Below are 17232 nucleotides of genomic sequence, written 5' to 3'. Positions count from 1 at the left end.
GATCCTGAGACGAAAGAGCTGCTTCCACTGTCCGAACCATCCCAGCCAGAACTGAGGCCGGGGCAGGATGCTGGCAGTCACACATCCCTCGGGGTATGGGACCATGGTGTTTGTGGGTATGAGAGCTCATGCCCAGACCCTCCAAGGCCTCTGACCTCTGGCCAGGTCTCCAGCTGCCCTGGGGGTTGGTGGAGGAGGAGGGGAGAGGCAAGAGCCCCCACCCCAGGCCCCTGGCCTCTCCCTGCCTCCCAAGACCCACCCACCCCCTGCGTGACCTTGCACTCTGCCTCAGTTTCCCCACTTGGGCCAGAGTCCTGGGTGCCTAGCTGTCTTGGAGGGCACGGGTCAGAGTGGCCTAGGCCGGCAGGCTGGGGAGACACATGTGGGCTTTCTAATTAAGGACTTCCTTACAGGCCGGGTCATTTGAGAGGACAAAATTCTTAGCTGTCCTGGGAAGGGCCTGGCCAGCTCCATGCCCGCCAGCTGCATCCTGTGCCAAGAACAAGCCCACACGGGGCAGCTCGTGGTCCAGGGGCCTGCTTCCGGGCCAGCAGAGCCGACAGCTCCAAACTTCTTCCTGATGAGGGTGCCTGGACGCAAGTGCCACTCGCAGTCATCTCGGTTGACAAGTGCACACCTCGTCTAAGGTCCTTCCTCTGCCATTCAGCTGGGGCAGCCCGGCTGGGAGCCACCTGCACTCGCCTGTGCTGCCCCGGGGGCCGACAGTACCAGGACCGCCCGGCCTCTGAGACACGCAGGCTGGTGAGGACTTCATGGTGGAATCGGGGGCAGCTGAGAGGCCGGGCGAGTCCGATAAAAACAGAAACAACTGGGGCTGGCCCACCCGGGGTCTCTAAGGCACGACTCACACTGGGGTCCAGTGGGAATGGGGCCGATCTGCTTCCCTGGTTGTCTGGGAACCCGCCCTCCCTTCCCACAGAGCCATCTACTCCAACATTTTCCAAGCGTCCCTCACTGTAGAAGGGGCTATTGGGCAGAAAAGGAGAGAGAAGGAAAACAGGAAAATCTGGTGTGCATTTGGGGGGGTGGTGAGCGGGCCCTCCACGGCAGGCAGGTCCCATATCCAGCCCTGAGACGCACCTCTAAGGTACAAAAAGTCAAACTCAAAAAGTTCAAACTAGTTTTTTCCCAGCCCCTACCCCCACCTCTATGACTCTGGAAAGCTTTTATTATGATCATCAACATGGTCTTGGTTTCTCTATCACAAACACCATCTAATCTGCCCGTGAGCAGAAGGAACCACGGATGAGCCCCGAGCTTGCACGCACAGCTGCGTCACCCGGCACACACCCGGCCTTCACAGAGGAGAGGCCTGTCCAGCCTCGGGGAACCTCGCGGAGCCCCCGTCGAACAGCCTGCACCTTGGCAGACCAGTGGAATTCTAACTGTCCGTTTTATAACCCCCACAAATTAATTTTTTTTTGTCAATCATGTGTTAATTTTTTTTTTTTTTTTGTAAACAGTCTTACTCAAGCTAAGGTTGAGAAAGCCAAAACCGGTGTTTCTCCCCAAGTTAAAAACCAGCGAGATGCGCTGCAGCCGGCCAGCCTTCACCCACAGAGGCTGGATGGCTGTGGAGCCACCTCCGGGCAGGCTGCAGTTCTATCCTCAGGCAGAAGCCCCTGGCTCCTGGCCTGGACCCCAAGAGGCCCCCTCCCTGCCCCTGCACCTGCTCCGGCCTCTGAGGCCAGGGGCGGCCCACTTTGGTCGCCCACTCTCCCGCCAACCTTACCAGGCCACTGTGAAGAAACATAAAACATCTAAAACGCTACTGAGTCTGCAACCGGGGCACCTGGCCCGTTCTGCTCCAAGCCAGGGCCCTCGCGGGACGCCGGGCCTCTCCCTGGCGGGGTGGATGCTGCACCTTGGCCCATGGAGGCTCAGATCTCCGACTCCCGTCTGTAAGGCCGCTGCTCGAGGCCGCCGCCAGCGGCCTGGGGTCTGTCAAAGTCATGCCGGGCCTGGGGGCTGCGGCCGTCCTGGTCTCCATCGGCCTCGTCCTCCTCATCGCGGCTCAGGAAGGCCAGCTCGTTCTCGTAACAGAAGGAGTTGGCACTGGGCAGCAGGAATTTGTTCTCCACCAGGTCCTTGGCACTGCAGCGGGGTGTGGAGGGCACCTCGTAGGTCTTATGGAAGTGGGAGTAGTCGATCTTGTACTGGTTCTTCTCCTCGAAGAGGACAGGCTCGAAGCGGTGGCCCCACAGGATCTCGTTGGCCAGGTAGGAGCTGCGGGCCTGCGTGGTCATGGCCGTGGCCTCCACCATGCCCTCTAGGATGACCACGATCTCGAAGTCATCCGTCTCCAGGTCCTGCCGGCTGATGCCAAACAGCGGGCTGGCCTCGTCGATCTCATGCAGGATGGTGATGGGGGACACGAGGAAGATGCGGTCAAGGCCCTTGTCGAAGCCGACGTCGATGTCGATCTGGTCCAGTGGGATGTACTCGCCCTCCTCGGTGACCCGCGGCTTGATGAGCTGGGCCCGCACGTGGGCCTCCACGATGTGGCTCTTGCGCAGGTTGCCCACGCGCCACATGAGGCAGAGCTTGCCGTCGCGCAGGGCCACCACGGCGTTGTGACTGAACAGCAGGGTCTGCGCCCGCTTCTTGGGCCGAGCCATCTTGGCCATGATGGCGCCGATCATGAAGGAGTCGATGATGCAGCCCACGATGGACTGCGCCACCACCATGAAGACGGCCACCGGGCACTCCTCCGTCACACAGCGCAGCCCGTAGCCGATGGTGGTCTGCGTCTCGATGGAGAAGAGGAAGGCTGCCATGAAGCCGTGCACCTGCATCACGCAGGGCGTGCGGCCGCGGCCCTCGGCCGGCTCCAGGTCGCCGTGGGCCACCGCGATGACCCAGAAGATGACACCGAACAGGAGCCAGGAGGCGAGGAAGGCCAGCGAGAAGATGAGCAGCATGTAGCGCCAGCGGATGTCCACGCAGGTGGTGAACATGTCAGCCAGGTAGCGCTGCGACTTCTCGTCCATGTTGGCGAACTCGATGTTGCACTGGCCGTTCTTCTTGACGAAGCGGTTTCGGCCCCGGCGCCGCGTGTGCACCTTGCCGTTGCCGAAGCCGTTGGCGCCCGACATGGTGACCAGGTGCAGCCCGTCCTCCTCCGATGACACGATACTGTAGGGGTTGGTCCTGCCGGCCGAGGTCATCCCGGGGATGGGGGGGCCCTGGCTCGCCCCTGGGCCGGCTCTGCGGGGGGCGGCTCCTGCAACAGAGAAGACAGAGGGGCTGGCGGAGCAGGCCACCCCCGGCCCAGGCTTCTGCCCCCACCCAGGGCCCTGGGACGTGGCCGGCGGCCGCCTGCGCCCTCACTCACCCCCATCCGAGCTCTCCATCTTCCCTCCTCAGCCAGCTGCTCACCCTCCTTCTTGGCTTGGAAAACTGACACTCGATCCTCCCAGGAGATCTGGCCAAAAACCTTGGATTCATCCTCAACCCATCTTAGCCCTACCCCAAAGCCTCTGCTTCCGAAGTATATTTGGGATCCTACCTCTTCTCCCACCCTCGTGGCCGGAGTCCCCATCATCACCCATCTGGACCAGCATGGTGGCCGCCTCGCCAACCTCCGTGCTCCTGCCCCCACCCCAGTCCAGAGGCAGCCAGGGGGAGCCTGTCCATCCTCTGCTCAAAGCCGGTCTCTGCTGGCACCTGCGAGGCCTGCGTGAGTGGAGTCCGGGGCCCCTCGGATGTCACCTCCAGGCTCCTCCTCGCTCGCCCCGCTGCAGCTCCCAGCCTCCGCGCTGCTCCTCAGGACTGTCCCGCACACTCTCCACCTGGACATCCTCCCACTGCATCACCTCCTGCAGTCCTCGGCCTCCATGCCACAGAAGCATCTCCCTGCACCCATGGGAGACTGTAACCCCAACCCAGGTCGTCACTGTAACCCAAAGCACCGACTTCTGACACAGTAACGGGAAGGCCATGCACGGGGCTGCGCTCACCCGCCGTTCCCACCATGAGACCACTGGTCACCAGAGCCTTGTGAGTTCCCTGTTTGCTTCACTGCTGTCTCACCCCCAGGGCTTCGAACAGAGCCTGGCCCCGAAGACACCCTGCAGATGCTCAAGCGCTCCGCCCCGAGGCACCCACTCTCAGCACCCACAAACCACGCCCTCTGCCTCCCCATCGGTAGCTCGGAGGGGGTCCACGATTCAGGGCCCAGAGGGATCACTGACTGACCCCAGCCCAGGGACCTCCCCGTCGCTGCCTTTCTCACCTGTAATGACAGCACATAGGGGGCACTCAGGAGCGTCTCCGTCTTTGGCCCAGCCAGGGGAGCACTCGGTGGGCTTGGCGCACACACGCACGCACACACTCACACACACCAAGCAGTCTCAGGCATGCCCCACGGCGTAACACCCACAACCGGCCAAACACTGTTCTCCTGGCCCATAGCACAGGTTCAGCCCCCAGACAGGCCGGCAGCTGCCCCTCCCCCAGTGCCCCGCTGGCTCCGGCCTGGCCTGTTGGTGCCAGGCTGAGGCACCTACAGGCCGGAGGCCATGGTGCCGCCTGGCCCTGTGGGCACTGAGGCCATCTGGCCATTAGCATCAGGCCTGCGAGTGCTCAGGCCCTCAGCCTGGCTCAGCGGGGTTGGGCTGGAAGGAGGGGGACAACCCCCGGCCGGCAGGCCTGGCCAGGGCGCTGACGAATTGGGCATATTCCTCCCCACCAATGAGGACCCCATCCACCCTTAATACCCACCTGGTCACACTAGGAGGCCAGTGTTAGACGAGGCTGGGAGCCCTTGAGTGCCCAGAAGACAATGAAGCCCCAGGTAAGGAGGTCCCAGGGCAGCCGGGCCAGAGGCAGAGAGGCAGGTGGCTGGGCACCCACCAGAGACCCAGACACTGGAAGTGACACAGCCAGGAGGAGGCAACACTGGGATTTAGCCCCGGTCTGTGTGACCAGGTGCAGCCAGGGCCTCGGAGGGAGCATGACATCTGACCTCTGCTTCAAACACCAGGGAGACAGGTGCGGGAGAAGTCCGCATGAGCAGCCAGGCTGCAAACCCCTCCTAGGGTCTGTCTCCGTTGCCAGGTGCTTCTGGATCCCCAGAGCTGGCACGTATATAACAGTCATGGCTCTTCCTGCCCACTCCTCAAAGTGCAGAGAGAGCAGGCCACACACATCAGCAAATGGTCTTAGATTCTCCGCTCAAAACCCCAAGAAGGTGGCTACTGTCATTACCTCTACTCTGAACGGAGATTCCGAGAGCTTAAGTGACTTCCCCAAAGCCACATAGCCAGTAAGCAGGAGAGCTGAAATTCGAACCGGTTTGTCTAATGCGAGGTCTCCTGCCCTGGGGACTTCAGGCTCTGCGGGGGCCTCTTTTCACTGCCATCCTCCCCCCACCGCTACTCCAGCTGACCACCTCACCATGGGTCTGAGGTGCCGAGGCCTGGGGCTCTAATGGTGGACGCTGCTTCCGCCCAGGCCAGGAGGCAGGGAGCCGGCGGCTGTGGGGGCCCCGAATACTGCGCCAAGAAGATGGCTCAGCCCCAGATTCCTGGACCCTCCAGGCAGAGGTGGCCAGGACCCCGGGTACTTAGATGCCGGCGGGAGGCCACCGGACGGCAGAGGGCAGGTTTATGTGGCCCGGAGGCCTTGAGGGACGTCCAGCAGGTCATGGCTGCTCCAACTGGGGCTCTGAGCAGCTCGAGGCCTGCAAGGGACAGAATCGGAAGACTCAAAGGCCAGAGAGCCCAGCCTGGCATGCTGCTCCCACCAGCTGGGGAGCCTCGCACCCGGCCAGCTCTCAGGCCAGTAAGGGAGCTACAGTGACTCCTGGTGTGTCTGCCTGGGCTGGGTACCTGGGACCCGCCCAGACTGTGTCACACAGGCTTGGGAAACCCCTCTTTTGCTGATGTTCCTCCCCAAACCACACAGAAAAAATCAACAAGGTCACGTTCACACCTTGCTCCCGTTTCTCCACTAGAAACTGAGAGTATGAGCAGAGTCACGGTCCAAAGTGGCCCAGAAACTAAGGATTAGAGATAGAGTTGGAGCTCCAGGTATCAGTCTAGTCCTCAGCTTCCTGTGGCCCCATTCTGCCCTGTGTGTGCATGTGTGTGTGTGTGTGTGTGTGTGTGTGTGTGTGATGTCAGGGGTGTGGGGAGCCTCTCCCAGGCTCTTGGTGAATGCATCACCACAAAGAAAGATCCAGAAGAGGACCCATGAGTAGAAACCCCAGCACCACAAACTTGCCAAACATCCCAAGCACACTCCGTGGACACAAACACAGGTGTGGCAAGAAGGTCATGCAGCTCTGGAGTCTGTGAAGACTCGACTGAAGAAATGTGGGACAATATCCTCAACCAGGGATATGCAGGCCTGTTTGACTCTTGCTCAATGGATGCGTATAGTTAGATCAGATAAGAAATGCTATAGATTCGTTTTGCTAGAAGAGCCCTCAGCAAGTAAGGAGGCCGGCTCCCCATTTCATAGATTTGAGACTTGTCCCAGGTCACAAAGTCTCGGGGGCTTGGATGAGACAGTAAAGTCAACAGTTGGTATCACTGTTGGCAGATGCCCAGGTCGGCCAGTGGGGATCCCAGGTGTTGTCTGGAGGGGACCGGGAGGGAGGCTCCGGGGTGCGCTACCTGAGCTAGACGAGGTGACTTCGACACTGAAGGCGGGGAGTGAAGCAAGTCCAGCAGACAGAGAAGGGGTGGTGGAGAGCACAGACCCACACGCCTCCGAGAGATGGAGAAGCTGTCCCCAGCCCTGCTGTCTCTTGAGCCCACTTCCCTGCCGGCCACTGCTCTGTGGACACAGACAGACTCCAGGCCACCAGGGCGTTCAGGGCATGACAGGGCCTGGACTGGGAGCTTTTAGAGAGGCAGCTACCACATGACCCAACGGTGGGGCCCAAAAGTCACCGGGAGGTGCCTCCGGATGGAGCAGGACACCGCATGGCCCGTCCCGAGGCTCTGGGCACCTCAGGTTTCAGTGACATCCGGGAGGGAGAGGGCAAGGCGGGGGCCCTCAGTCTCAGATGTCAAGAAAACACTAACTACAAGAGTGGGAAGGGTTCAAGCCCCCCCACCGCCCTGGCCTTTCCGCCGGCCAGAGTGCTTTCAGAGTCAGGAGTAGAGTGATCAATCCCTGCTGCGTGCTCACTCCATGCCCAGCCGGGGTCTAAGAGCTCCAATGATCTCACTGAATCCCTTCAGCAACCTTATGACTATTATCCCCATTTTCCAGATGAGGAAACTGAAGCTCAGGAAGACTGAGTCACTGGCCCAGGGTCACACGGCCACTAAGCCGCAAGTTCCCAGTCTAGAGGGTGGGAGAGAAACCGACCCCCATCACCCCCAGGCCCCAGGGCCAGACCGCAGGCCTGAGACTGAGTGCCCGTCTCAGTCCTTCAGGCCCTGGCAGCACCGCGTGGCGATAAGACAGACAGACAGACAGCCAGGGTGGGGGTTGCCGAACATGTTGGCGCACCACAGGCCCGAGAGGAGGCCAAGAGTTGGCGTGGAGGGGAGATGGAGGGCTGGGGCACTATTTCCATTCTCACAATGGGGAAGAAGATGACAATCCCCTTTGCCCCTTCCACGCCAACTTCCCCTCCCCAGTGTGCAGACGCCCTTTGCCCACACCATGGCCTGCACACAGCCGGGGTCAACACAGTGCAGGTTTTCTGTGCCAAGCCCATGCTGGGCGCGAGGAGAGAAACAGCCAGGACACAGTAGTAGGACGCCGCAGATGTGCCCCCGGCCCTCCCCGCCTCAGGGCCCGCCCGCTCCATTTCCCGCCCTAGTCTTTCCGCCCCACAGCTCTCTCCGGCCGCCGGCTCGCACTCGGCTCACGCGGCACCCAGGCCAGGGGACCAATGCCCCAGAGCAGCTTTCCTTGAGGGGCAGCCCCCCCCCGACAGGCCTGGTCTGTGCTGCCTCCCCAGACCCAAGCCTCCTCTCCCGGATGTCCCGCAGCACGTGGTCAGTATGGCTCTTCCTCTTCTCCCAAACCTCAGCCCTCCGCCCATTCCCCTCTCCCTCCTCCCCCTCCTCCTCCCCCTCTTTCTCCTTTCTTCCTTCTCCGTCCTCCCATCCCCCTCCTCCCGCCCCTCCTCATCCTCACCCTCCCCTCCTGTCCCTCCTCATCCTCACCCTCCCCTCCTGTCCCTCCTCATAGAGCCATTTGGCAACCTGACCACTTCCCCAGTTGCCTGAGCCAGAAGCCTGGTCTCCTCTCTCTCTCCTTCAGCCTCCATATCCCCTCCCTCACCAGGTCCTGTGTGGTTTGACTCCTGATTTCTCAAAGCTGTCCACCATTTCCTGACCTATGTCCTCCCTCCTGTCCAGGCCACTCCTGTCTGGACACACCAACAGGCCTCTACTGGGTTGTGCTGTGGTACCCCTCTGCCCCATGTGGTCTGACCCCCAAATCACAGCCAAAGTGAATCTTTATAATCCTCCCATCTGTCAGGGATCAGCTGAAGGCCACCACTCCCACAGAACCCTTTGGGATCCTCTGGCCCTGGGCTTTTCCTGTTATGGCCAGAAGCTACCTTCTACCTTAAGTAAGAGTTGAGCTTGCCCAGGCCCCATCTCTGGCCAACCTCAGAGGTCCAGAGAGGCTGGTACAGGCCTGGCACAGAGGGAACACCCAAGAAATGCTCACTGACCAGACAAAAGGATGAGGGAATATGCAGCGGAGTAGGAGATGGATGAGGAACACGATGGATTGATGTATGAGGTGAGAGATGTATGCACAGGTGGGCGGTTGAGCGCACGTTGAGTAAATGGGACTGATGGATGGATGCGTGGATGGGTGGCAGCCAGAAAGATGAATGGGTTAGGTGGATAGAAAATAATTCGATGAATTGGGTGGATGGATTAGTAGGTGGATGAAGAGATGGATAGATGGATGGATGGGTCGGTGGGCAGACAGATGGATGACTAGATGGACGGACCGTGGATGGAAGGACAGATGGGCATTTGGGTGCATGGATGAATGGCTGGGATGGTGGGTGAATGGTTGGGAAATGGGTGAATACGTGGAAGGAAAGATGGCTGGATGCATTGGGTAGGGGACTGGACAGATAGGCGGATGGCAGATGGTTGGGGCGATGTGTGGAGCTAGTGGGTGGACGATGGGTGACTGAGAGGCTGGAGAGGTGAGTGGATAGGTAAGTAGACAGATAAGTGTTTGGTTGCATGGATGACTAGATGGATAGATGTACATCAGTGACCTTCATCTTACCTCTTGAAAGCTATCTTCTAAGTAACGGTGCTGAGCGGGCAAGTGGCTGTCTTCAAGGCTGTGTCAGCAGTGGTTGCCATTTCCCAGAGCCCAGCTGGAGAGGAATCGGTCGCTAGAAGACCCTAAAGTTAACAGAGCAAAGCCAAGTTACTGTAGATGAGGCTGCTCTCCTCACAAGGGCTCCAAAGTCGGAAATTTCCGCCTAAACCCACATTTTGCTGCTTCCCTCGGGGTCCCGTGGGAGGTGGAAGAGGCCTCCAGCCCAAACCCCTGATGCCTACACGAGCGCAGCTTGTGAGTCTGTCTATAAAACCATTCAGAAGCAAAGAAGGGCAGAACAAGATGGGTCCCCAGAGAAAATAACAGCTGATAATTACGGAGTGCCTACCGATTGCAGACACTGCGGTAGGTGTTCTACGGACCTTCCTTACCTACCCCTCTGTGGTACCCCTCTGCCCCATGTGGTCTGACCCCCAAATCACAGCCAAAGTGAATCTTACCTACCACCATCCTTACATCAGCTCATGTAATCCTCACAACAACCCCCCAAGGTTGGAACTATTGCTGTTCTCATTCCAGAGAGGTAGGCAGTTTGGGAATGTTCCTGAGGTCACAGAGGAACTCAGGTCCCTAACCTAGGCTCCTAGCCACCACCTGCAGAGCCTTCCCAATGCCAACCACGGGGTTCAAGTGTGGATGGACAGAAGGACAGACGGATGGATGGATCATGGACAGATGGATGAATTATGGTTAGGTAGGTGGGTGTGTGGACGGCTGGATGGCTGGATTATGGATGGACGGGTGGGTAGATTATGGGTGGGTGAGTGGGTGGGTTACCAATGGGTGGGTGGGTGTGTGGGTGGATTACAGATGGACAGATGGATGGGTGGGTGTCTGGATGGGGGGGTGACAGGCAGATGGATGAGTGGGTGGGGAGATGAGCAAGCGAACGAACGGATGGGTGGATGGATGAAGCAGTTGGGTGAACGGGATAGATGAATAGACAGATGAGTAGACGGGTGGATAAATGTGTGTGTGGATGGGTGCACGTCGGTAACTTGTCAGACACTTGCCTTGGGCATACACGCATCCTATGTGGTCCCAGCAACCCATAAGCCTCACTTTTCCCACTGTCAAAGGGGCCCCTGCTTTTCTCCCCAGCGTGCTGTGGGGATGGGAGGACAGTGTGGCAGGAAGGTGCTCCGTGAGTTTCCAGAGGCAAGCCGACTTGAGAGGCCCTTCTCACCTTCCCCCACCCCTCGGCCACTGAGGCCACAGAGTCCCACCCCTTCACAGCTGAGCTGGCTGCCATCCATTGTCGCACTGGCTTCTCTGGCTGGGATCAAGGGAGCTGTGGGTGAGTCACCACCACATCATAAGCCTCCTGGGGCAGGTGACAGCGGTGGGTTTAGAGGCACACAGACCGGGGTTCAAATCCTCTGCCAGTCACAAGCTGTGAGACCTTGGGTGACTCACTTCCTCTTTCTGGGCCTCTGCTTACTCCATAAGGGAATGTCCTGCTGGTGGTCCCTCTTCTCCTTCCAGGCTCTTACCGCAAGACTCCCAGTCCTCAGCCCCCTGCTTCCCCATCCTTCATCATTCCCTGAGCAGCAGCTATGGGTCTGCAGGGTTCCTCTCTTAGCCCTGACACTCTCGAAGTGATGGGGAAACTGAGGCTCAGGGAGGCTCCATTGTAGACCCACATCACACGGCTGGGAATCTCCATGGCAAGGACTAGTGCCCAAGTCCCTGATCTCTGCCCTTCCCCCTGAATGGCCCTACACTGTGCCTGGCCCTGAGGGCTCAGCTCCTGACTTCAGTTATTGCAACCTTCACAGCCTCACCTTGAGGGAACGATGCTTCTCCCGGCCGGACAGACACGGAAATTGGGGCTCACAGAGGCTAAGTCACTTGCCCTGGGTCACCTGGAGCTGGAACTCCAAAAAAGGAGATGTCGCAGGGCAACGGGAGCCAAAGAAGTTTAGGGAGAAGGATGCGAGACAGTCTGCCCCACCCTACTTCCTCTTGGTCACTTGCCTGCCCCAGGCTCTCTCAGCCTGGTTTCTGATGCCCCGGGTCCTAAAGGGGCTTTCTCCAGACCCACAGATCCAATCACATGTGTTCTCACCTGTGAGGGGGGCACAAATTAGCTCCATTCTACAGGGAAACGGAGGCTCAGAGCAGAGAAGTGATTGGCCCAAGGTCACAAAGCCACTGAGTGAGTGGCAGTTTGGAGACAGGAACCCAGGTCTCTAGACACCCTGTCAGGTGCTCCCCCTTGCACTCTGGGGTGGCCACAGCAGCCCATGATGGGAATTCAAACCTCTGAAGTTCTCCAAATGCTTTCCCGGGTCATGGGCACGGGCCCAGATAGGAGAGGTTGGGGGGCGGGGCGGAGCTTGCACATAACATGGGAGCAGCCCGAGCCCAGACAGGCCAGCCTGGCCCTCAGACTCCCAGCCAGCGAGGGCAGGGCCCGGACGGACACTGAAGCTGCCCCCCTCCCCCGCCGGGGCCAGTGTGTTGGCCAAGGCTGGCGTTGGAACTGCCCGGGGACAGGGCAAGGCATTTCCCCTTCCTGAGGCCCAGCTTCCTTCTCCACAAAATGGGCTGATGACGCCTGCCCATCGGATGTGCCGTGCCACTCAGCGTGCTGAGGGAGGTGCGCTCTGGGCACGGAGCCTGGAACAGCCACGCTCTGGGAGGAGGTAGCTGTCATGCTCACGGCCCGCAGGCCTCCGCTGGGGTCGGGCCCCAGGGGGCCCGCGAGCCCCGATTCCCTAATCCAAGGCCCGGCTGACCCCCGCTCACGAAGGGCCCTTCCTGGGCCTCGGTCTCCTCATCTGCAAAAGAGGTAGACCCCACCGACCTCAGGACACTGTCAGGGGAGTAAAGGGAAGCCCTGTCCCCGGTGCAGAGCCAGGGTAAGGGCCGGCCCCTCCTGGGTTCTCTGGAGGGTTCTCTTTCCGGCTCTGAGAGCAGACGTGGGGATTCCCGACAGGATGGAAAGGTGGCATGTGTATCCCTGGCCCTCCCACGCAGTCCCGTGGGGCCCTCTCCAAGTGCACCCCAAGAGGCAAGGAAGCAGGAGAAGCAGGAGCCTGGCTGCCTCCTTCCTCTGTGCCTCGACGGCTCTGGCCGGCAGGCAGGGCCTAGCAGATACTGGCTGCAGCCGCCGCCGGCAGCCCACAGGCCCCTCACGGTCCACGGCCTGGTGACAGGGGCTGGGCACCCTGATCCCAGGGACAGGCTGGGCCAAATGGCCAGGGGAAGTGGACATCTGCCTTCTGAGCCCCAAGGTGAAGCCGGGGCAGGAGGTTCTGGCCCCCAGGATGGACGACAGCTCATGCCAGACACTGGGGAATGTTTCAGAGGGTATTTTTATCTTGAGAACATCCTTCTAGAGCAGGTGGGGACAGGAGGGACACAGGGTGTCCTTGGCCTCAGGCCTGTGGGAGTAGCCGAGGACAGAGGCCCCTGGGAGCTCTCCACTAGAGTGGCCATTATACACACTGCTCCGTCCCTAATCTCCCGGCCCAGGAGCACATGGGACCTAAAGGGTCTTAGGGGTTTCATGGGCTCCCAGCTCTGCCCCGGTGAGAGCTCTCACTCACTGTGTGACCTGGGGCAGGGGTCTGTCCCTCTCTGGGCCTCCCTCTTGCAGTCAACCTTTCCTGAAGGTCTGCTCGTGCCGGGCTCAGCTGGGCACCAGTGACTTGGATGGACCAGCAAATGTCTGCGCCCGTGGGGCACCCTGCCAAGCAAAGGAGACAGTGAGTAAACCAGCAATCACAACAAGGCTGGATCAGAGCCACGGTCAGAGCCCTCAGAGCCCAGGGGAGACGTCTAACACAGTCAGGGTTCAGGGGGGCTTCCTGGAGGGAGCAGCAGGAGAAAGCCCAGCCTGAGACGGACCGCAGTGCCGTGAGGGGCACCTAGAGTCCCACGGATCGGGATGCACATCGGACTCTGCTCCTCACACACTGGGCCTTGGGCACGGCTCTCCCCACCTCTGAGCCTCCCTGTTCCTATCTACAACCCCAGGGCTGGCCTTTCCAAACCCAGCATTCCAGGATCCTAAGGGATTTGGGGCTGCGGAGAGTGTAGAGAGACAGGCGGGGACACACTTCATCACCCTACTAACAGAGAAGTGCCTGTGTGCATAGGCTCTGGGGCCAAGGCGTGACCCTGACAGATGAAGAAACTGAGGACCTGAGAGGCACCGGATATCATACTAACGACCTTGGACTTGATCCCAACGGCAATGAGGTGCCAGAAGGAAATTTGAAAGTATGAGCTCTGGGGCAAAATGGCCTGGGTTTAAATCCTATCTCTGTCCCTTCCTGTGTGACCTTGGCCAAGTCATATAACCTCTCTGAGCCCATTTTCTGACCTGTAAAATGGGATTAGTAATGGTATCCATCTCATGGGGTTTCATCAAGTTAATACATGGAGATTGCCCAGCTGGAGATTTCCTGGTCCCCCACCGCCTCCCATCATCACATATCTGAGCCCCGACTCACTCTAGAGAGGGGGCAATAGGTCCCTAGAGGGCCTGGGCTGGACCTCACTCCAGGCAGGAAGGAATGAACAGATGGAAAGAATGGGAAGGAACCCCAGGGGGAGGTACACAGTGAGCAAAGGCACCGTGGCCTCTATTTTTCTTAAAGCTGTAATTTTTCAAGCTTCAACTTAATTGGAGTCTCAGACCTTTCCTAAGCACCCAGCATGTTCACAGGAGAGCAAAGACCTGAGATAAAGTGACAAGAACAGCCTGGGACAAGGAAGACCATGAAAGACAAGGCAGGAAAATTTACCAAAATCCATCATAAGCCAAAACAGTAAATGAAAACATTTCTTATAAAAAAGATTGGTGTGCTTAATATATAAAGAGTGCTTATAAATCAACAACAGAAGAGGACATGATAGGAATGAACATAGTGCTAGAGGTGGGCTCTCCACTGAAGATCATGTGACCCCCAGCAAGTGATGACTCAGGAACGTCCATGCCTCAGAGCCTCAGCATGAGACGGCCCCTCACAGTGGAATGCTTTGAGCTGCCTTCCAGAACTCAAAGCATCCTTCAGTTACGAAGGATACCTCCTCTATAAAGCCTTCCAAGATTTCCCTGGGTCCCCTGTTGCTCCTTGCCGAGTCCTCACATGTCTTGGGCCCTGGAACAGAGTGCCTGGCTTTGGCTGCGTACCATTAAAGAATGTCCTAGGTGTCATACACAAGCATTTTTGACAGAGGAGTAAATAAGGCACAGAGAGGAGCATGGCCATGTCCAGGGTTACTCATCTATGAGCTGAGTCTAGGAGCCCGGTGTCCTTCCTCTGGTCTCTCTGTGCTCCAGGCACCTCCTCCCTCCAGAGCCCTCCAGACCTGTCTTGCATTTCTTCATAACAGGCTGGGCCCCATGTGGGGCCTGTCTAGGATAAGGCTGGGCAGGATCAGAGCCTGAGCCCCTGTCCCCAGTCCCCCCGTGACCAGCGCTCTGCTGGGGGGACAGAGGGACAGCTGGTTCTCTTCCCTTTCTTTGCCTCATTTGGTAAATCTGGCTTTATTTGGGGAACAAAAAATGCACTGGGAGGGCCTGACAGACCTCTGAGGGGCCTGCGGTTCCTCCTGGCTTGGATGGGAGGCTGAGCTCAAAGATCAGGCGTCCAGGAAAATAGAGGGGGCTTCCTAGAAGAACCGTGCCTTCACCCTAGCTCAGGTCTGGGAGCACTGCCAAGGCCCTGGGCCTTCATCTGCTTACCAGAATCACACTTAACATTTACTCACTCACTCAGCAGGTATGTACTGAGCCTGCACTGTGTGCAGACAGGGTGCTTGGGGCCAACATTCACGTGGAGTAAGACAGACAAAAAAACGTCTTGTGGGGGGACAGCAAGTAAATCGAGGCAAGGTGGGCGCTATTCTAGAGGTCTTTCAGAAAATGGTGACATTTAACTTGAGAGCAGCACAAGGAGAGAACGTGGGAACAGTGTTCCTGAAGTGGGAACAGCAAGAATGAAGACCCTGAGGCTGGAATCTTGCTCCACGCGTTCAAGGAACTGGAGGGAGGGAAAGAGGGTGGGAGCTGAGTGTGCCAGGGAGAAGAAAGGAAGTGAGAGGGGACAGAAACAGCTCAGAAGGAGAGAGGACTCGGCCGGGGACACACAGGCAGTTGGATAGATGAGAGCACTTGGGCTTCTTTCTCATCTGCCAGTGGCAGTAATAACCCATGCCCCAGAAGTGGTGCTCAGAGCAAATGCTTCCCACCTCCTTGCCTTGCCACACGCCAGACCCCCTGCCCAATGCCCTTTCTTCCTCATTCTCCCTCAAACTCCTATGCATCCTTCAACACCCACTTCCAAGCCCCCACCCCAGTGCTTCCCTCAGTCCTTGATCAGACCATCCTGAGTGGCAACTACCTATCCCTCCCCGTCTCCCCGCCAGGCCAGGGGCCCCTGTGAGGCCAGGGCCTGAGTCTGACTGCCCCGAGCATGGGGCCGGGTTCTGGAAGAGACTAAGGAGGGCAATGAGGACTGAGCCTCAGAAGGCATCCCCCGAATCTGCCCCTGTGACCCAGGAGTACCCTTGAGGCCCGCACCACAAGACCGCCTCAGTCTCAACTCATCATGGGACCTTGCCCTCTCTGGGCCTCAGTTTCCCCGTCGGCCCAATGAGAGGTTCTTCTGAGTCTTATTCACTTTGTCTCAGGGAGAAGGCTGTGGCCTGAACGGGGGTCTCCCACCTCCTTCCCCTGCTAACTGCTCACAGCCGTGCGGTCCCGCAGAGAGCAGGGACGGGGCTCTCATCATCAGAGCCCCCTCTGAGCTCTGGGCAAGCCCACAGAGCCGGAAATGTCCGCTTTCTGCCGTGGCAGCAGGGGGGCTCCGGGCCAAGCCTCGGGGTGTTGGGGGGTCCCCCCAGCTGGGAAACATCCCCATGCCTGCCTCCCCTTAGCACGTTCCAGCAGGTCCTACTCTGGGGCCCAAAAATGAAATCCAGGGCTCTCTGAACTCGATGGGAAAAACACAGGAACGTCCCCCTTTCTCTCTGCAAAATGTACCGTTCCCTTGGCCACAGGTGGAGGCAGTGAAGGCCAGCAGCGGGGTGCTCGGCGCGGTCGGTCCTGGGGCCCCCAGAGCTCTCTCTACGGAAGGCGTCATGAAGCCAGAGCGTGCTGATGACCATGCTGCACATTCTAACAGCACGTGTCCATGAACGGTCCCGTGTCTGCTTTCCTTCGCGGTCCTCTGTGGGCTCTGTCATGCGTTCAAAAATATCATCCCGAGCTCTCGAGGACATCAAAGGCATCCCCAGCCAGCCGGCGCGGGCCTGGGGCATCCCGTGTGACATGCTGGGGTGGCCTGGGCCATCTCGTTCGCTCAGTCATCCGTCCATTCCACAGCCAGGTCTGCGGGGAGCACCGACTCCAGAGACGTCCCGTACAAGGTGTGGTGTGAACGGGGTGAAAAGCCCCTGCCCCCCGGGTCCGTTCATCACGGGCAGGACGAGAGACAGACATTTCAGAAGAAAAGGAACAAATGAAGACCATTCAGGCCGCACCAAGGGCTGTCCAGCCACGTGGGGAGGTGCGGTCTGGCCGCCGGGGAGAAAGCCAGGCCTCCACGGGGAACAGCAAATGCACAGGCCGGAGGCAAGAAGGAGCTACTGGCCAACGGAGGGGGGTCAGCTAGAGGGAAGGGGGCAAGATGAGGCCTGAGAGGACCTGGGCGGGGCCTCAGCCTGTGATCCACCTATGATGTCCCATGTCAAGCCCAGAGTCACCTGGGAGTCCTTCCGGGGTCCAGGCCAGGAACAGGGAAGAGTACTGACAGCATCGTCTTCCATGCATTCCCTTGTCTAGTCCTGGGTGAGGTGCAGGCTCTTCTTGGCCCAATGTCACAATGAGACTGAAGCTCAGGGTGGGAAGGGACCCATAGCTAGAGGGCAACTGACGTTCTGCCCCCACAGCTGCCTGACCCCGAC

General features: G+C 59.0%; 1 protein-coding gene across 1 annotated transcript; it reads right to left on the bottom strand.

The window, feature by feature from the left end:
• Positions 1 to 1901: 1901 nt before the first annotated feature.
• Positions 1902 to 3203, bottom strand: KCNJ12 (potassium inwardly rectifying channel subfamily J member 12). Its single transcript, XM_021694790.1, has one exon. The coding sequence runs from the start codon at positions 3186 to 3188 to the stop codon at positions 1902 to 1904; it is 1287 nt and encodes a 428-aa protein (XP_021550465.1). The 5' UTR covers positions 3189 to 3203.
• Between the last annotated feature and the right edge of the window lie 14029 nt (positions 3204 to 17232).

Source organism: Neomonachus schauinslandi, chromosome 15 (genome assembly GCF_002201575.2).
Source record: "Neomonachus schauinslandi chromosome 15, ASM220157v2, whole genome shotgun sequence".
NCBI lineage: Eukaryota > Metazoa > Chordata > Mammalia > Carnivora > Phocidae > Neomonachus > Neomonachus schauinslandi.
This window is presented reverse-complemented; position numbering and strand designations above follow the sequence as displayed.

What these genes read in the sequence shown, in the direction of transcription:
- KCNJ12 (XM_021694790.1), bottom strand. Translation starts at nt 3,188, where the DNA reads ATGACCTCGGCCGGCAGGACCAACCCCTACAGTATCGTGTCATCGGAG.